Source organism: Alligator sinensis, unplaced genomic scaffold, assembly GCF_000455745.1.
Source record: "Alligator sinensis unplaced genomic scaffold, ASM45574v1 scaffold111_1, whole genome shotgun sequence".
In the NCBI taxonomy this organism is placed as follows: Eukaryota; Metazoa; Chordata; order Crocodylia; family Alligatoridae; genus Alligator; species Alligator sinensis.
Window position 1 is genome coordinate 4,587,611 of NW_005841875.1, and position 20,853 is coordinate 4,608,463.

A 20,853-nucleotide genomic window follows, 5' to 3' on the forward strand; every position below is an offset into this window, starting at 1 on the left:
TTTCCAAAATTTGTAGTATGGTTGAAGATATAAGCCACAGTAGTTTAAACTACGATCTGGCAGGCAGGTAGTTATGTAAGGTCTACTCTCATAGGTTGGGACTTTCAGATTAATCTAAACAGACAAAGATGCTTAAATTCATCAAGTTGCAGTTACCTTAGGCTCCTTCAAAATCAGTCACCTTACTTTTGTTCTACCAAAATACCAGTCTGCTGAGAGAAGAGTTCCAGAATAGACTGAGCCTCCACCTCCCCAACCAAACCCTCCAACAAATACTTTCCTACATTCTTATTTAAGTAATGAAAGTCTTTTATTTGTAGAATACAGTAGTTTTGAGTTTTCTAGCCCTAAACTTGTACAGTGCTAGTGACAGGCTTCATTGAGATTACTTGCCCATTAAGTGTTTAGAGGCAGATACTGAAATTCCAGTATTTTATCTAGATCTAAAGTAGATATTTGTCCATATGACCAGAGCACCACAATAGGTTTAGGGGTGGCCAACAGTTTAGGGGTGGCCAACCTGTGACCCATGTGCCACAAAATGTCACAGGTAGCCTCTGTGTGGCACGCAGAAGATCAGGCAAGTACAGTGGCAAATAGGCGTATCAGGCAAGGAAAACGGGGAAGGAAGCAAAGAGCACAGCAGCAGATCAGGCAGGGGAAGAGGATCAGCATTGTTCTTGGGGAAGATGCAGTGCTAATATATGGCACACCTGCCAGAAAGGCTGGCCCCCACTGCACTAGTTAAACCTATTCAGGACAAGAAAAGCAGAGAGTTGTAGATCAAAACTAAAGGGCACACAAGTATGCACATTACTTATATCACATTATCATTAGTAGTTTCTCTTTTCCAGCAGCATTATTCTTCCCTACAAAAAAGTAGTCAGACTTTTCAATGCAATTTAAAAAGTGTTAATTTGCTTTTAAAATATTCACAAGTTGGCATAACAAAAGCCAGAGACTTTTAAGTTTTACAGCTTGGTTTCCTACTCCTCCTTTTTAAACCAAGTGAACAGACAGCATCATTTACTTAAGAAACAATGCCCAAAGTCAAATGTATTTGTAAAGTATAAAAAAAAACTTTAATGATCCTTTTTTTTTTTTTTTTAAATAAAGCATTTACAGACTTACAGCCCAGATAATACATAAACCACCAGCACGTGTAGTTTTCACTTGTGAGTATTCTCTTCCATTTATCAGTCAGACATTTCACACCCTAAGGTGGAACCTTTACTAGTTTCTACTTCTTGTGACAAGCAAACAGCTTAGCTACGGTTACTGCAGACCCAGTTTTTGGTACTTGTAATAACATCTGAAAAATTAAGAAGCGAAATTAGTTTATCGTCTGTAAATAGATGCATTTCACAGAGAGAATTCATTGAACTGACTCTTTAGGTGGTTTGCAGAGTAACTGATATGTATTCTGTCCCTTCTAACTGGTAAGAGGCCACTTGCAGGTCAGCATTCTGTTACAGGTGAAATCATGGCTATATTCTCAATGTAAAATAAAGTTGCACTGTGAATATCCTTGAAAGGAAGTAGGCACAAACAGCATGCAGACAGTCCCCCTCTTCCAGGAGTCTCATTCAAAACACTTGCTCTCAAGAAACAGCTGTTTTTACTTAGCAAGATTAAAACAGCAAACTCCCTTGCTACATTACAACTCCTCCAAAAAGAAATGTAAAAAATATAACCATTTGTTCAGATTAAACAGTACTCCTGCCCCTATAACTTGTAAGAAAAATGGCCAACAAACAGCACAACCTTGTGATCCTTGCTAAATTGCATGTTGCATTTAAGAGATAAGGATCAGGAGTACTACCCTACTCCTGCTTGCAGTGGCATCAATCTCTACTGTGTATGTACACTTGTTTTAATGAGGGTTTCAATACATATACAAAAGCATGTACATTATCTCAAGATGCATGAGGTTTACACACAACTGCATCTCAGAATACGGCCATAAGAATTCATTACATTTGTGTTCTTGATAATTTAGTAAAACGTGAATCTGAAAAGACATGCCTCCAGTCAGAATCAAAGATAAGGCTTGAGGGAGACTACAGCCTTATAATCTAATCTGATCTCTTCATCTCTTCTCACATGCATACAACATAGTCCAATATGTCCTTCTGAATTTACCAATAACTCAGAAGCCACTACAAGCAGTGTTAACTTCTTCCAATAATGAACTGCCATCACTGTTATTAAGTACACAGAAAGGAATAAAGAACTTGGATTTGAACATAGGTAAAGTTCTTGCATGTCAGAAACCCAATAGCTAGAATACTGTTGGTACAGCATAACCTACCTCTACATCAGGGTAGCACAGGACCAGTCCATGGTGCAGGGCTGGCGCATGTACTTTGTCCCCACTGCATTCCAGTCTGGGATGTGCTGGAGTGGGTGCTGCATGTGGCAGTCCCAGACCAGCCAAGGCAAGCACTGGATCTAGCAGCATGAAGGGGACCCAGGGACATCTCTCACCCCAATATGCTAGATCTAGCACCCACTCTGGCTCATCCATGACTGCACTGCACATGGCGCCCAATCTAGAGGCTGCACTTCATGTGGCATCCACCCTGAACCAGATGCCACATGTGGTTCACATCCTGGACCAAGTGAGGTGGGAGTGGTAGGAGTACGGGAAAGGCATTCCCTGGACTGGCCTCACACAGATGCTGCCTGCAGTGCAGGTCCTGGAGCAGCATGTGTCCTAGGCTGTGCACGCAGGGCCAGTCTGGCACACATTGCACATGGGTCAACTGAGACCCAGGGCCATCACTTCTGGCCAAATGATGCGTTTCCAGGGGCCAGATCTCCAACATCCTTGCTGTACACCAATTAGGACTGAAGTCTAAAGTACATAACAGTCTCCCATACTTTATTAGGAGCTACTACCTGCTTAGTACTTTAGGTGGAGGGGAGAAAATAGGACCCTTACTTGGAATCTAACTGTGGGCTTGGGAACCTAGGTTTAGGTGTTAAGTTTTGAAAGTCTTAATTATTGCAACTTTCCTTGAAAAGGAATTTTAGAGTTTTCCAATTCAGTTCTTGCAATTGTTAACAGTGCATTATAGACATTTCAAAACACAATAGAGAAGGGGTGTTAAAGATACAGCCCTCAGAATTGTATTATCTGATCCACAGAGGTCCTGAAGCAGCCAGGAGATCAAGGATGGGGCAAGCAGGGAAGGGACCCGCCACTGAATTCTCGCATATGAACCACTGTTGTGTCTGCAGTAGAGGAGCAAGTGATGGATATGATAATCTCCTTGGCAGTAAATGCCACTGCCATTCATCCCACTGCTGGAGGTGGGTCTGGATCCAGCCTGCGAGAAGTCCTATAGTCCAGATCCACCCAGGAACCCAAGGGAGTTACACATGTCTGCATTAGAGCCACAAGATACAAAAAAAAATCTAAGTCTGGTCAGGGTGAATGAGGTATGAGGACAAATGTATAATCAGGGGTTTTTCTTGAACAACCAGAAGCAGCTCTTAGGCTCTTACTTATCTTTAAAGAAGTAAATTTCCATTTCAGTCAATGAAAGCACTCACATTTCTTAAATTTTAAGCAAATCCCTGGTGCTCTTAGCAACTCATGGGCATGTTATGCATGTGTCCAAGTGGTTCTACTGTGTTAATGCAAGAGTGCTCACCACATTGCATGATCAAGTCCATGAACAGGGATCCAGGTTTTCTGTTCACTGTAGAAAATGCGGATTTTTCCCTTTAAAAAGGAGAAAAATCACAGGGAACTATGGGTTTCCCTTTGCAGGCTGGCAGAGTTCCAGCATGCAAGGGGCTGCGGGAAATGGGACACAGGAGGCAGGGGACACCATGTGCATGTGTACACATGCACGTGGCAGCCAGGTGGCAATGGACAGCAGCCCCTGCAGCTCTCTCCAGGTAAGTCCACAGAGGGAGAGGGGCACAGGCCACATGGTGGGGCAGTGGTGGGGGGGGCACAGATCACACATTCGAGAGGGGGGGGCACATGCCCCCCAAGATTTCTGTGCCCACAGCAGGGGTGGGGCTGCTGATGGGCTGGACCAGCTCCAAAGGAGGCACCTCCGCAGCCCAGTGGGCAGGACCTGGTGCAGGAGGGAGCACCATGTCACGATGGCCGCCAAGGTGAGGCACCCCCTGCCCACCTGGCAACAGTGGGGGCACAACTGCGTGCTTCTGCCACCTCCACATGTCACCTTGGCGGCCACATAATGTACCAAGTAACTCCAAAGCCACGCAGCTTGATACGAGACCCATACCTTCTTACCACAACTACTTTTAAGTGTTCTGTTTAACTGTCAATTGCAGTTTTTTAAAAAAAATTAGAGAATTTGTGATTTTTAAACAGAAAACCAGGATCCCTGATGAGGCAGGAACTAAATACAAAGTATCATTATTTCCACTGCATCTTTTGCCTTTATCTGTCGTGTGACTATTATGTGCACTGCAGTCATTTCAAGAGAGAGGCTCAGGAACCTTCTACTTACAAGCCAATCACAATCTGAATTCAAATTGTGCAGCATAAGTATTTATGAAGCATTACAGCTTAAGAGTTAATCATATTCATTATATTTTATGAACACTCAATTATTTTTGGTTCAATGTTTATCTCATCAACCTTTCATCAGTTATTTTGAAATACCTTCTGTATTTTTTTTTTTTTTACTAGTCTCATATACAAGTTTCCTCTGCTGTAGCTTGAGGCCACTGTAGGATACTTTATTTAAAACAATGGCCTCAGGCTTCAGCAGAGGAAACTTAGGTCGGCGATTAGAAGAAACTTGCCGTGTATGAGGGTTGTCAAGCATTGGAACATACTACCGACAGGGGTTGTGGAATCTCCATCCTTGGACATTTTCAAGAGCAGATTAGACAGACACTAGGCTAGGTTTAGTCAAGGAGGATCCTGCCTTGAGCAAGGGGCTAGACTAGATGACTTCATGGGGTCCCTTTCAACCCTACTTTCCTGTGATTCTATGAACACTATATTTCCTGGTCTATACAGGCTATGAAAATTCTGACCTACACATTTTAAAGTACTTACCCAGGTTCTAGGTATTTGTACATACTCAACTTCTGACATGCAAATACTATCTTTTCCACTGAAAACTTCAATAAAGCTATTTTGTACTAATCATGGTCTCTGGGATGAAACTGGTCTTTAAACTATTGCATTATTTAACAAAGTATTGACCAATTAGATTCTTTTCTGAAAGGGTATTAGACTGAAGTGGCACAGCATTCTTTAAAGAGAACTGTGTTCAACCTAAGAAGAAACATGCCATCCAGTGGCATACTGAGAATCTGCAAGTGAAAACTTCAATAGGGAAATTATTTTATTTCTGTATAAGGCATTGACAAGACATACCAGAGTATTGTATAAAATACTGGCATCCCTTTTAAGAAGAATTTGGAAAAACTGGGGAGTATAGAAAGGGTCACAAAAAACATTTAAGGACTGCAAAATGCACCTTTCACAGTGACAGCCCCTGAGAGCCCCATCCATATGACTTCATAAAATAAAACTAAGAGGTGACTTGATTACACTAAGTATGTTTTCAGGGAGAAAAGAGTGGGTACTGAATTTAAGAGAAGTATAACAAGAACCAATGGCTGGAAGTGCATGAGAGTTAGAAAACAAACAAATCCCCCTCTCCCCCTGAAAAAAACCCAACCCCAACATGCATCTTATTTTTGAAGATGATTAGTCAGATTAGTCCCTTTGCCAATGGAAGTGGTGAATTTTGAAGGCTTCACACCTGTGCAGCTTTCTGGAAGGTATGTCCTATTCAAACAGTATATCAGATCCACAGAGAGGTAACTGGGTGTAATGTAATGGCTTGGGTGATGCAAGTGGTCAGACTGAACGATCTAATCAACCCTTCTAGCCTTAAACTCTGTGACTCCAAGAAATAGCTTCTTGAAATACTGACAAAGAGGGAAGAATAAATTATGGCTTATGTTTAGGTATCAAAGGGCTTAAAGAGCTGAGAGCCTTGACTGTAGATTCCAGAAAACAAGAATGGAATGGCTGTGTGGTTCCCATGACTTTTCATAGCTTTGAAGACAGACCAGACAAAAACAGCTGCCTCCAGGCATGATCTTTTCACTACAGTATCTTTGCTGTTCTCTAAAACTTATATTAAGGCACTTGTGCCAGAAGAGGATGTCTGAGGATTTAGATAGTTGAACAGATGTTGATGTACCAACATGGAAAAAAACAAAACAAAAAAAAAAACTTACTCTCACCCCTGCTTCCAGACAGTATTCTAAGCAACAAGCTACAGAGGCAGACTCAGTGTGGCTGGCCTGTATATGGAGGCTGATTATGGGGAAGGTTTTCTGAAAGGACCCTCACTGTCCTTGTGCTTTTATGATGTGTAGGAACTTCACTATAAGTATGTGAAAGTCTTCACTAATATAATTTCTATTAATAAGCACTATTATCCAATAACACAAGGACTTTATGTGTGGCAGTCCAAATGAAGAGTTTAAAATCCCCAGTATGGCTCACTCTTGCAACACTTCCATTTTTTTTCCCAGATTTTACATTGAAAGTGACTTACTCATAAAAACATACAATTCCTCCCACTCTCAGTCACCTGTCATTTGTGTATGAAACATTCTCCTGTTTCCATTACATTCAGGCATCCCTTCAGGAGGAAGAAACACACTGCCACTAACTGGAATTAGGCGATGCTCAGATGGTCTAACACCTGGTGAAGCTTTAACAATAGAGCAGATTTCTCGTCTCTGATGTGGAGACTGAAGACACAGGAGGAAAAAATAATAATTTCAGCCATGAAAATATTTTTACAGGTGAATAAGCTTTTCCTGCATCTTCTTTAAGGAATACTCAGTCAGAACTGTGCACAAATACTATGTGTACTTAATAATGGTATAATGCCATTAAAGACTATACATATCAATATGGGAATATTAAATTAAGAGTACTCTTATATGCTTAATAAATGCTAAGCCAACATATTGATTTTTTTAAGTCAGGCATTTAAGTACCGCTATCATTAACAGCTTTGTTGAAGTGTGCATCAACTATGGCATATTCTATCATAAAAACTACTCAAACTTGAAATTAAGGCATGTAATACATTTATAACCTGATATACAGTTGTTTCTTCAGGACTCAGAGGTGCAGGAATAATTTCTGCTGAATTCACATATGGACCCGTTGTATTTAGGAATAAATCTTCATCAGAGGATGCCTTGCACACTGGTGACAAGTTAAACTATAGTTCAAGCAAAGTACAAGGAACAAAATATCAATATTGCTTGTTTAAGTAATAAATATAATTGAACTTAATTTAAGACTTCTTCGCTGAAAAAGATAGCCTAATGCTGCAAGAATAAGATTAGAGGGAATAAGACTGAGTGGGGATTTAATAGCAGCCTTCAACTACCTGAAGCGGGGTTGCAAAGAGGATGGAACTGGACTGTTCTCAGTGGTGGCAGATGACAGAACAAGGAGCAATGGTCTCAAAAGTGCAGCAGTGGAAGTTTAGGTTAGATATTAGAAAAAAAAATTCTCTCATAAGAAGTGTAGTAAAGTACTGGACCAGGTTACCCAGAGGTTGTGGAGTCTCCATCTTTGGAGGTTTTAAAGACCCAGCTAGACAAAGCTTTGGCTGGGATGATCTAGCTGGGGATGACCCTGCTATTAGCAAGGGGATAGACTAGTTGACCTTCTGAGATCCCTTCCAACCCTCTTTTCTACAATTAGGAACAAGAGATTCCCGACAATAAGAGTCTTGTCTGTCACCCGACAATTCATTTATATTTTCTGATTTGGTTTCTTTGACCGTAAAACAGGATCAATTTGTAGTCAAAGAAAGTTAATCAGAAAATACAAGTCTTCTCAGTGAAACTATCCTGTCTGTGCTTGTTAGCAGTTCTTTGTTTTTCTCTGTGATCAATTCTGGGTGTTAATGTTTTCCTTGCAGGACTCTTAGAACGGACAAATTCAAGTCTGTTAAGCAAGTTCAGGAAATATACATTTCACACACAAAATACTGGAGGAATCCAGTTAGGATTTTTTTTCCTGAATTTCATTCCATATTGTGAAATTGTCTTCTTGAAGCAGCACCCTTTTTCCCCACCAAAGTTTTATTATGTCATTTAGGAAACACAATTAGTGTATTACAAATATTTTGAGTCTGATTTGTGATTTTGTTTCCTGTTCCTATACAGAACTGAAAAGCTCATTGGCATTACTGCAATTAAAGGGTGCCTGTACTCGAGTCTGATTTGTGATTTTGTTTCCTGTTCCTATACAGAACTGAAAAGCTCATTGGCATTACTGCAATTAAAGGGTGCCTGTACTCATGCTGGGAGGCTATTCTGACATGCTGTAATTACAGTGTGCCAGAGCAGACTCGATTAATCAAGTCTGCTGGAGCGTGTTAATTAGCACACTTCAGCCAGCCTCCACGTCTCGCATATCAGCATCCCCGCACTTCAAAATGGTGGTGGGGGTGCTTTAACTAAAGCTTATTTGATGAACTTTAGGTAAAGTGCCCCTGCTACCATTTTGAAAGATTGGCGACGCTGATACATGAGACACTTGGGGTGATTTAATTAGAGCAACTCTTGGACCTAATCTAATTAAAGCACCCCCCCCCACCGGGCACATGTTAAAATGCCAAAAGGTTTTGAAAATGTAGTTTCAATAAGAGTATTACCCATTTTCATCAAAATTGTTTGAAATGAAGAGATAGTAAAAACAAAGCTAAAAAGTGTTCATTTTGGTATAAGTGATTTTAAAAAGTAGAATATTTGTTTGATTTTTAACACAAATATCTATTTTAAGCATCTTGATTGAAGTTTAATAATACCAATTTTGTTGCTCAAGATTTTGATTTGTAATCAGACAACTGCATGCACAAGTAAAGTGTGCAACCATACTTGTAAGTCTCTGAATTTATAAAAAGAGGTTAGCCAATAGGGCTAGCTCTTTCTACTGTTTTACAAAGGCAGTGGCCAACAGGATTTTAATTTACTCCTCACCTCTAAATCTTCTGGGTGAAAGTATCCTGTGCTTGTTAGCAGTTCTCTGGTTTTTTCTGTGACCAGTCCTGGGGAACTCATTTCCTGTGCAGAAATAGAGGGGAGAGAAAGTGTGTCTGAGTTGTAAACAAACCTTCCTGGCAATTTCATTCTCAGGGATATTACTGCATTTCCTGTGCACAGAATGTTAATTTGAAGAATTCTACTGAAATTTACCTGCAATTTCAAGGTCTGATTCCTAGAGTTATGAGACTGTTCTATCATTCAGACATTTAGTTTTTGGGTTCTTCAAATGAAGATAAAGAATTAGGTCTTGAAACAAAGCAACAACAGCTTACACTTCAGTCCCTGCTGTTTGTGGCTGGATTGGACGTTTCCCCTCATATAATGGTTCAAGATCAGAATAATTTCTTTATTTTCAGTGGATTCTCCTGTCATTCTAAATTTTTTAAAGAAACAACCTAGAAAGAACTAGGTTTTCATAGATTTCATAGACATTAGGGCTGGAAGGGACCTTGAAGATCATCAAGTCCAGCCCCCTGCCCCAGGGGCAGGAAGTCAGCTAGGGCCAAAGGATCCCAGCAAGATAAGAATCCAAATGTTTCTTGAAAGAGTCCAGAGTAGGAGCCTACACCACTTTTGGAAGGAGTCTATTCCAGGGCTCGGGGGCTTGGACAGTAATGACATTTTTCCTTACATCTAGCCTAAAACAGTCTTGGAGGAGTTTATGACCGTTAGTCCTTGTTATCCCCTGGGGCGCTCTGGTGAACAGACGTTCCCCCAGATCCTGATGCACACCCCTTATATACTTATAGGCAGCCACCAGGGGTCCCCTGAGCCTGTGCTTTTCCAGGCTGGAGAGTCCCATGGCTCTCAGCCTCTCTTCATAAGGCCTGCTCTCTTGACTTCTGATCATGCATTTGGCTCTCCTCTGGACTCTCTCAAGCTTCTCCACATCCTTCCTGAATTGTGGAGCCCAGAATTGGAAGCAGTACTCCAGCTGTGGCCTCACCAAGGCCAAGTACAGGGAGAGGATGACAACCTGAGATTTACTTGAGAAGCCTCTATAGATGCAAGCTAGAGCTTTGTTTGCTTTACCAGCTGCAACATCATATTGGTGGCTCATGTTCCTCCTGCAGTCAATTACAAGACAACTTGGGTTACAGACAACTACTTTCTCTTCTAAAATGATGCAACTCAAATCCACTAAATAATTTGTTTTCAAAGAAGTCTGAAAGGTAATCACGCTTGGGGTAATCTAGGTTTATTTTTTATATCTAGTCCCTTTACTTAGTTTGGTTTTCTACAGTATTGTTCTCTGGTCACTTTCACCTTCTGCATTATGTTATCTGTACATTCAGGAAAGTATATGGAACAAGATAGAGAATGTTATCGTACCTTGCTTAGAGAAATCTAATTTAAAAATAAAAATGATGAAAACCAGTAATTGAAAGCCATAGGTTAGTGTCAACTTAAATGGCATTTATGAGTCCCTGCCCACTTTGGTTTTGTGCATGATCACAAACTCAGTACAGTACTTATAATTTCTACTACAAAAAGAAAGTAGAGCTACCTGGAAAAGTGACAAATTGTTTGTGCTGCCTATTCACAGGCTAAATTTTAATAGTATTCCAAAACTCTTAGCAGTATTTTATGTATCAGATTTCTGCAGCACACAGGGCAAAATTAATTTTTGGTGCCATTCCCATTTCATTTGGATTGTTCCATACTGTCCACAGTGTTTGAGACAGACACTTCCCACATACAGGATTTTTGGAGGAGTTGTTCAGAATTACTCACAGCACTGATCTAATTACTCCTACTGAAGTCTGCACAACAGTTACTGAGACCATGCAACCTTTAAACAAACCTTCAGCTACATTTACGAATAAGGCTATCAGTGTCCAAGTTAACAAACTTAAGCAGAGTCCATTTGGGATGGCCTTATAATTTATGAAATTCTATTACAGAGGTGGCCCAGAATGTTCTGCATCTCTGTACTGTTAGAAATGACCTGGCTCTGTCCACGCAAGGTTTTTTTTATACAATTTGCAGTTGGAGCACTACAATAGTAAGATCAGCTGCTAGCATTTTAACAACCATGTTCTCTAGCTCTACTCAGAACAGGTCATGTCATAAACCACATAGTAGCATCTTCAAAACATTCACCACTGGTGATGAGAGGTCAAGAGATGTTATCCACAGACATAGCCAACGAGCAAAACCAACTGCAATCCAATAAATTTACAATGCCACAGGGTCTGATCCTGCATGTCTGGTATTGTTGTATTGTGGTATATACTTTAGTGAGTTCTGGGCACATAAAACATATGGGTCACATTCCACATTCTTTATGTGTACAAATAAACTTAATTGTCATTGTTTACAGTCAATATATATACCATCATTAGATTTGTCTCTCATTTTCAGGTTGCTCTGTTTCAGCCTTCACCTCTTCTGTCATTGCCCCACTAGGTTCTCAGTTTTGATTTACTCCAATTTTTTTCCCCAGTTTTAAGCCTCTGTAAATCAACTGCTCAATGGAAAGTCTTACCTTTTCACACTCTGGCTGTTCAGATGACAGTACGTCTGCTGTCAGTCTCACAGCTTTAGTTGTGATGTGATCCACAGTAGATTCAAGATGACAGGACAAAGATGTTCCCCCTTTTACCTGCTCACTGAACTTTACCTTTTTCTTGCACTTCAAGTTTTTGGGTTTAGCAATTTGAGCATCAAGCTATAAAGATAAACAATTAAACTTCACATTACAAAACAGCCCCCATGGTCAGCACACGCTACACAGATGCATAATAAAACATCTTATCAGTTCTTGAATCAGATCCTTGATCTACACCAGTGAAGCTCAACCTCCAGCCTGCAAACAAGATCCAGCCCATGATGCCACATCATCCAACCCGCTGGTCTCCCCAGAGATTTGAAAATTTGGCCAGAGGAGCGTGGTGACAGTGTTGTTGCTCCTGGACTTCCCGATTTTTAGGGCCATGGGGACTGGATGCATGCTAGATCATGCTGGCATGCAGTGGGGCTGGCGCACAGAGTCACTCCATGGATGGATCTGGTGTGCAGGATTGGGCTGGTGAAGGGCTGTATCTGGGGCCAGCATACCAAATTGCACCCACAGACTTATCTTGATCTGGATCCAGTCTATAAACCAATTTTGTGCCAGCCATTAGGCCCGCAGAGCTAGAAATTTGAGCACAACTAATCTATACTGCCGCTTGTAGTTACTATGAGTTACAAGTATCTGTACTGATAAGGTAACTTAGGTTTACTTCAGTCTAGAGATCACAACCCCATTACTTCTGCCTTTTAGTCCACGTAAATCTGGTATTACCATCATGGATCCAGAGTAAGGTATAGCTTTGCCATCATCACTTAAGTCTTTCTATGGACACTGTTTGTTCTTAGAGAAAGACCCAGTCTGATAAAAGAGGTGCTAGAATTGTGCAATTCATTCATCTTTTTCAGACTGAATCTGAGTATAGCATCCTTGCTGAGAGAACAGATCTAATAAGCAAGTCAAAGTGAGTTTGGTCCTTGCCACAGATTTCCTTTCAGAGGCAGTCTACAGAAGTAAACAGTGATGCTGAACAGCTTATTCAACATATTTCTCAACAAACATAGTAGTCAGAAAGGAAAGGCTTGACAACAGAAAAGCAAAACACACTGGATTATGTAAATCTTTATATTTCCATTAGGACTGACGCAGATCCAATTTTTTCCCACCCCAGTCTTCTGCAGACACTGCCTTTCAGCTGCAGAGAAGAGACTTAACAATTCCCATGCTCCCTGCTTGAAAGGCCCTGGCTCTGTCATATGCTGAAAGTAGATGGCAGAACATCTTGACACTTGTGTTGTCTGATAAACATGAGTAATTGGGATATAAAACCACTAACTGGCTACTTGCATACGTGCAAGGATTTAGGACTAAGTTTACAACCTTGCTGACTACTAGATGGATACAAAGTGTTATAAAGACAAAGATGCACGCATTTATAAAATGATATACAAATAATCCCCTTCACATGCTTCACACTTATCATTACACCAAAGACATGCTAAACTAGTGATTACTGTTAAACATTTCTGATGGACAAGGCGTCAAGCTGTTACTTTTCCTTAGTATCCACTGCAGTGGTATTGGATGTTTATATTTGGACAAAGTGCATTCATCTAAATACTCACCTTCCTCTTTGATCTTGGAGGTAAGGGACAGAAAGTGTGAGGTGTTACATCTGGAGTTTTTTCTTTCTCAGGTATAATTTTACATATTTGTTTTCCTATAAAACAATTTAATTGAGTAGTTAATAGAAAAAGACCACAATCACTTTCCAACCCACACAGTATAAATTATCCTTTGGAAAACCAAATCTGAGATCACACCAGCACACACAGAATACTGTAATATAAGATGCGCTCTTCTCTGCCCAGCTTGCAGCAGCATCAATAAAACCTAGTTCTATATGTAGAAGAAATTTTAATTAACATGGATTCCTTCTCCACCCAAAGCACAGCTCAGGCCCTACCACAGGGATAATGTGGCAGGCCAAATCGTCATTCTAAGGAAGCCCATGCTGTATGTTTCATGTTCATCTAAAAAGATGTTAAGGTGTCCAGGATTTTGCACATGGATAATCTTGTACAATTTTAATGTTTTACAGTCAATCCTACCAGGACTCTCTCAGCCTCTTTTATGAGATGCTTCAGCTTTTTCCAGCCTTCATTTCCTTTCCACTCTTGTTATTCGTCAACAGATCAGACTGTATTTAGATTTGATTTCTTTTTAAACAAGCACTTATCCAGTGCTACATACCACAGCCAAAAGTTAAACACAATTAAAATCAGCAAGTGTTCCTCACTCATCCCTTGCTGACAAGGCCAGATACAGTAAATCAAATGCAACAAATACTTCCCCCACCCCAGTATTTCTCAAAGATCTCTTATATGCCCCTTCTTTCTTGTGTGTTATCAAACTTTTTATATATTCCATATATTAAAGCTTTCCACCCAACTGAGCATCTTCCAGTCATATTCAGGTCAGCAAGAGGTAAATTAAGATGGTAAGTTAATGTAAACAGCTGTACAACTAACTGTGCTACCAAGACTGGCAATCCAAACTGCCTTATTGGTTTTCTGCAAGTTAGAGTTAAGCTGACTATAAGGTAGAGACGTTCTAGCAGAACAGCACTCCATCAGAATCAGTATACATGGCTTCTGTTACCCATTAAGTTAGACTAGTTTGTAAATATTAATACTGTCTTAGTTATATTTTACCTGCAACAACAACAGCTGAAGCACTTGTCAAATCAGAAGGATTGTTACTGCATGTCGATGGTTTCTCTCTATGATAAAAACAGTTGTTATCTGATATCAAGTTTGCTGGAATCAAGAAAGCAATCATTTAGATAGGTCTAAACTTTCTGTGCCTTGTCCGTTACAGAAGTTCCGTTACAAATTATTTTTTCTAATTAGCCAATCACGCTCAACATTACTGGTCAAAATGAGTCAAACCCTGATGGTTTAGTCAACTATCTTAAAATTCTGAAGGTTTTTTCCGGTTTAAAAACCATAGAAAGAAAACCACTGAAATCAAGTACTTGTAAAATATATATAGAAAACAATAAAAATATTTGGGTAGAGTGTAGTAGAGATCATTTAAATACAAAGGTAAGAAGGTAGCTTGCCTTGGTAGACATTTTTCCCCAAATCTCCAAACACAAGTATTAGCCCATTCAAACCTGTAGGACTTCACATGTAATGGAAATTAGGCACACATATAAGCGTTTGAGGAATCAACCTAAGACTGTAGTGAGTGAAGATATTTAGTTTATTCTTTAAAGACGTGTTAAATGCCTGCTCTACAGATTACCTTCCAACATATTGGTCTTGAAGATCCTCCAGTACAGGTTCTAAAAGACAGAAATGAGACCTCCATTTTAATAGGGGTGCACTGATAGAGATTTTTTGGGCCAATACCGATGGCCAATTTTTAACAAGCCATATCAGCCAATATAAATCTGCAGAGCCTTCCCGGGGGGGAAAATCAGGGTGACCTCCCCAGGCCCCACGCTTTGGGGGGCTCCATGAACAGTGCCATACAGGCCCTGCGGACAATGCGACTGGCACGTGCTGAGGGCACCACCACTTCACATGGCTGCCATGTGCCACCAGCTTCATGCTCTGGCTGATCGCCACCCTCCACAGGCTGATATTCCTCAGTCCCTGCACACCCCTAGGGTCAGCTCTGCCAATCTGATTCTGATATTCAGCCCTGCAGCGTGGAGAGTGGTGTCTGGATGGTATGTTTGTGGGGGAGGCGGGGGGGAGATGGATCGAAGCCCCCGCAGTGAGGGAGAGAATGAGGCTGGTGCTGGGGCATGGCGGGGCCGGGGTGCAGCGAGGCAGGGCATGGGACGGAGTCACAGCTTGTCTAGAGGGCACAGGGAGGGGGGTGGCTCCCACTGCTGCACGCACCCCAGCAGGGCATGGGGGGTGTGGGGGGCATGTGTCCCTGGATCTGCGCAGGGCGAGGATGGGCTGCCACTGCAGGCTGGGGCCAGGGCTGCACCGGGCTCTTCCCGGTGCGGGGCTGGGCTGGGTTGGGCTCATGGCATGCGGCGGTGGCAGTGCGGGCAACAGTGAATTTGAGGTGGCTGCAGCTCCCCAACCCTCCCCCTCCCAGCGCCACTGCCACCCACCCCAAGAACAACCGACAAGCTGCGGTACTGTCCCATGCCCCGCTCCACCACACCCCAGCTAGGCAGTGCCTACCCCTGCCCCAGCCCCACTCCCTCCCTCACCATGGGGACCTCCACCCCCCCCATGCCCCTTCTCTCCCTCCTTGCCCATTCCCCCACAACATACTTACCAGCCAGACCTGATTGCTCTCCAAGCTACTGGGCTGTGCCCCTGGCTGCCTGTGTGCTGTGCTGTGGCTGCATGCATGCATGCACACAAGATTTATTGTGCCACATTATTGGCCACATCAGACAAAAAAAAGCTGATTGCCGATACTCTCAATTTTCCTCATACGGGTGCCAATCTGATATGGACCGATGTATCAGCGCACCTCTACATTTTAAAAATAGCTACAAAAGATAAACAGTGTTTATGACTTGTTTATGAAGTGTGCAGTGGATGTGAACATTAACATGCAATGCCTCTAACTTTAGTGCAGAAGTGCCTCGATTCCTGTACATTAGCAACTAAAGCACAGAGACTTACTAAGGCAGACTTTGCACTGGAGTGAACTGCATATCTAGTTTTAAGTGAAATAGGTATTTCAAGTCATGTAAGAGGGTTACCTAATATCTCTGAAAGATTTGCAAGTTGTGGCATCTTATCAATAGTCATTGCTTTGCTGGTGTCCAGTAGAGTAGAATTCTTACATTTGAAACACGCCTCAGGATTGGAATAATATCCATCTGAAAACAGAAGAGATAACTGCAAGTTACCTCTCACTCCGAAGTCCATTCAGTTAAAACGGGTTCCATAATTTAGACCTCTGACATTGGAAATATGAATAATTTCCCCACTTGGTGAAACATGCTCAGGTTCATAGGAAACTGCGCAAGTCTACCTAAACCCTTCCCCAAAGTCAGTGCTCTCCCAACCAGATTCTTCCTGTTATACCTTGCAGAAGCAACAGTAAGAAAATGTTTTGTGTCTATATAATCAGAGCTGAAATCTCTGTAAAGTCAGAGAGATCAGTCAAGCCATACTTAAGATTTGCATCCAATGGTCTCAAAGCATTTCAAAACATTGGATCAAACTGTCACACTGGGACAGCTTATAAGCAAACTTGAACATATGGATACAAAAACCTTTGAAAGTTTAGAGCACAAGTCCCTAGGAATGTAGACCTAAAATATTCAACCATTAAGTCTGTTAATCATTTGGATTTGGTACACAATTTTTTTTCCATGCACGGAATATGTAACAACTATGATATAGAGATCCAAAGCATCACATGCAGAGGATCTTTCAATATTTATTTAGTCTTAGACAGTATCTTTCTTTTGTAACTAATCCTGACACCTGTCAGAATGGATATTCTTGGAGTACCAATAACCATAGAAATAAAGCTCACAAGTGTTACACAATACAAATATTTTTCAGTTGAATACATGTGACCAAGTTTGATTTTTCCTTTGATTTTTTCCTTTTCCAAAAAACTGAATTGACCTATTTTAATTCCTGATCAAGTTCATAAGAAAAACAGTCACTGGGCTAGATCTGGATCCTATGTCCAACTGTTTTGTACTGTTCAGGATCACCCTAAGGGAGGGGCTGGGCAACAACAAACTTGGTGAAACTTTCCCCAAAGAACTGTTTCTGTTAGTGTAACTTGGAGCAGCATAAGGCCTACTTTAAATCAGACCAGGAGCTGGCTGAGTCCCAAGACTGAAGGATCAGACCCATCCAGATCCTGAAGTGAGCACAGTTTTTCAGGGCCCAGGCACCCGACTGAGTAAATAGAAGAACGGTTCGTTTGTTTTATTAGTGCATTTGATTTTTTTTTTTTAATATCATTCTACACCTGCAGGATAGAGCCCAGAGTTGTAGGGAACGGATCGGTGTCATCCTGGCAAGAAGTGGGCAGCAGTGTTCCACGGGGGTCAGTGCTCAGGTCAGTACTTTTCAACATCTTTATTAATGATTTGGATGTAGAGGTGAAGAACTCACTGGCCAAGTTTGCGAACAACACCAAATTATGGGGAGTGTGGTCATGCTTGAAGATAGGCTACAGTTACAGGAAGACCTAGACAGGCTAGCAAGTTGGAGAGATCTTATCTGATTTCTCAATGTTAAGAAATGTAAAGTGCTCCACCTCGAGATGAGCAACCTCCAACACACCTACAGGCTTGGTGGCACCAAACCGACTAGCACCACGAATGAAAGGGACCTGGGGGTAATAATAGACCACAGTATGAATATGAGGTGGCAGGGCAATGCTGTAGCTGGTAGGGCAAATAATACTCTGGCATGCATCAATCGATGCATCTCCAGCAAAACCAAGGAGGTGATTCTTCTGCTCTACTCAGCACTGGTGAGACCACAGCTGGGCACCACACTTTAACAAGGACATGGAGAAGCTTGAGGGAGTCCAAAGAAGAGCCACTCGTATGATCAGAGTCTTAAAAGGCAAGCCATATGAGGAAGGGCTGAGGGAGCTGGAACTTTTCAGCTTGAGGAAAGAAGGCTGAGAGGGGACCTGGTAGCAGCTGACCGCTACACTAGGGGAGTACATCAAGGGCTCGGTGAGCAACTGTTCACCAGGGCACCCGAGGGGAAAACCAGGAGTAATGGCCACAAACTCCTGGAAATCGATTCAGGCTCAACGTTAGGAAAACCTTCTTCACAGCCAGGGTGTTCAGACTGTGGAATAAGCTCATTCCAGAGGTGGTGCAATCACCTACCCTGGAAATCTTCAAGAGGAGACTAGACAGTCAACTTGCTGGGAGCACCTGACCCCAGTTGTCTTTCCTGCTTGGTGTGAAGGAGGCTGGACCCGGTGATTTTGTGAGGTCCCTTCCGGCCTTACAATCTGTGAACCTACCTGCTTGGCAGGTTGGGGTGACACTGATAGTAAGATATCTTAACTATTCTTGAGGTACGAGCATGAATCTGGCATCAAAGGCTGTCCACTATCAACTTAGCTGTAAAGGGGTACCTGCTCATTCAAGGTGAGGAGTCAAAGATGTCTAGGCACACTGCTAACTATCTTTATCCTTTTCACACATGTAATGCATTTTGAGAACTAAGTTTTACCTAAGCCATCATCATCTCTGAATGTTTCAGGTGATGAGCAGCTATCCATACTATCATTAGTTTCCACACTGACATCTTTAGAGGAAGCCAAGTCTAAACAATCCAGAAGAAAGGTAGAAACACCAGTTGGCAGAGTAATTCCTATAATTAAAAAGAAGAAAAATCAGTTGGAATATTGCTGGATGCAAGTCAAACTGGCTTCCTTATCACTAGGTATCAGGCAAGGGAAGGGCATAGGCTCTGATCCTTCAATAAACTAAATATCTTCAATTCCCTCTTATCAATAGTTTTCAAAACCAAGATTTTGATTCCAAAAGAACAAATGAAAACCTGGTTTATGTTCTAATCCTAAAAATAATCTATTCTTAAAATAGTAGATATCTCACTCCTTTTATTCAAGATTAAAATACGTTTGTAAGATTCAGCCGCAATTATTTTTGACTTGTACTAGATTTCGGCTGCTTGCAGACATTAAATAAAATAAACAAACCAACCAGCACTTTAATTTAAAAACTTGGCACATTCCCAAACCAAGCCCCGCGTATGCCCAAAAGAGGCAGCACCTTACGTGGACCCGGTTCGCCCAACATCTGTATTAATCGGGTGATTTATTGGGGGCTTTTTTTAGCACTTTAATAGCTGATTGAATCAACTTAGCTAAATACACCAAAAAGCCCTGCTGAAGCACCTGATCTATACAGATGCTGCAGAGCCAGGTTGAAGTAATGTGCTGCTGCTTCTGGTAGAGCACAGTTCGTTGGTTCGGTACTTTTTTTAACCAAGCCTTAGATACCAGCTTTTTTTAAAAGTGGGATTAATATTAAATCTATAATAAACCTCTGTTGCTAGAGACTGATAGATGTCCTGATACAATCTGAATATTCTATGCCAATTTCCAACAGTAACAATATTCCGATTAATGGGAACAACCTAGTCAACAGGCCATCACTCAACCTGTTCTAAAATCCCAGTCATGTATCTATCAAAGTAGCTAACCAATCCTCAAAATAACATTTTGGAGACTCAACTGCACTTGTTACCACCTACCCATTTAAGAACCTTAACAGAAAATATTAACAACCCCTAGAAGTATGCTAGGCTCACAGAATATAAATACCTGAGCTGGCTACATGCCATTATGTTCAGTTTGCTTACTTCAATATTCGTGGGACACTTTTAAATTCCAGAGTTTGGGGTTTTTTTTTTTTAATATTAGTTTGAGTTAGGGATAAGACAAGCTAGATGAAAGCAGGCTCCTTTTCCCCCACCAAAATAGCAGTTAACTATACCTCTCTTTTGGTGATTACCCAAGTATTAAAAGGGCCTAGTAAATTTCTGTCAATAAATGGCCAAGCAATGCCATTAACCAGCTATGTGACTCAAAGTTAATAAAGAAAACTAGAGATTTTTCCGATTTTTGTGGGACAGGGTTCCGATCCTAAATGAAGACTGAATATATTTGGTGCTGCAGTCCAAGCCTATTTTTCATGTGCATTGACCAATGTTAGAATCAGAGTCAGAAACCCAACTAGGAGTTGCACAGCCTTTCCTTTCTGAAAGTGTAAGCTTGAACCTACATTCTTCCTGAGCACAGGAATAATGAAGAAGTCTTAGTTGTACAGAAATAACTTGTCTATTAATACCAATTTTAATATATTTATGTATGTTGCACACTTATATCCTGAAATATCCTCACCTGAAGTAGTGTCGGTAGTTCTCAAACTCTCTTTACTTTCAGAGTTGATAGGCAAAGATTCCTAAAAGCAGGTGCACATGAAAACAGCAAAATTTAGATCAAGAGACATAATCAAATTTACTCTCAGGCTGTTACAAAGAGAAACTTGTCTTGGACGGCCAGAGCCGACTCGAGTTGCGTTAGAAATTGGTCGTACGTTAGGGCAGGCTAGTGAATGGAGAGGCAGACACAACTTATTGGTTGCAAAAAACTTTATTCACTCCACTTGCAATCACGACGCAGGTGGTCCGGTCGTCTGAACAACCACGCGAGTTGTTCCAGCTGGCGGGGCCCAA

At 41.4% G+C, this 20,853-nt stretch overlaps 1 protein-coding gene across 2 annotated transcripts in view; it reads right to left on the reverse strand.

The window, feature by feature from the left end:
• Positions 1-1,168: 1,168 nt before the first annotated feature.
• The window catches only part of MEIKIN (meiotic kinetochore factor), a 26,916-nt gene continuing 7,231 nt past the window's right edge, over positions 1,169-20,853 (reverse strand). Inside the window, exons 4-14 of one of the 2 annotated variants that reach the window (XM_006017216.3) lie at positions 20,519-20,579; positions 18,823-18,963; positions 16,356-16,475; positions 14,921-14,960; positions 14,326-14,393; positions 13,237-13,331; positions 11,585-11,767; positions 9,031-9,114; positions 7,128-7,256; positions 6,612-6,774; positions 1,169-1,312 (exon numbers count right to left, since the gene is read on the reverse strand). In XM_006017216.3, coding sequence (XP_006017278.1) covers positions 1,266-1,312; positions 6,612-6,774; positions 7,128-7,256; positions 9,031-9,114; positions 11,585-11,767; positions 13,237-13,331; positions 14,326-14,393; positions 14,921-14,960; positions 16,356-16,475; positions 18,823-18,963; positions 20,519-20,579 — 1,131 coding nt within the window. In that variant the 3' untranslated portion in view covers positions 1,169-1,265. Of the gene's footprint in view, positions 1,313-6,575; positions 6,775-7,127; positions 7,257-9,030; positions 9,115-11,584; positions 11,768-13,236; positions 13,332-14,325; positions 14,394-14,920; positions 14,961-16,355; positions 16,476-18,822; positions 18,964-20,518; positions 20,580-20,853 lie in introns of both variants that reach the window. The other variant, XM_014527852.2, reaches the window with a different exon arrangement.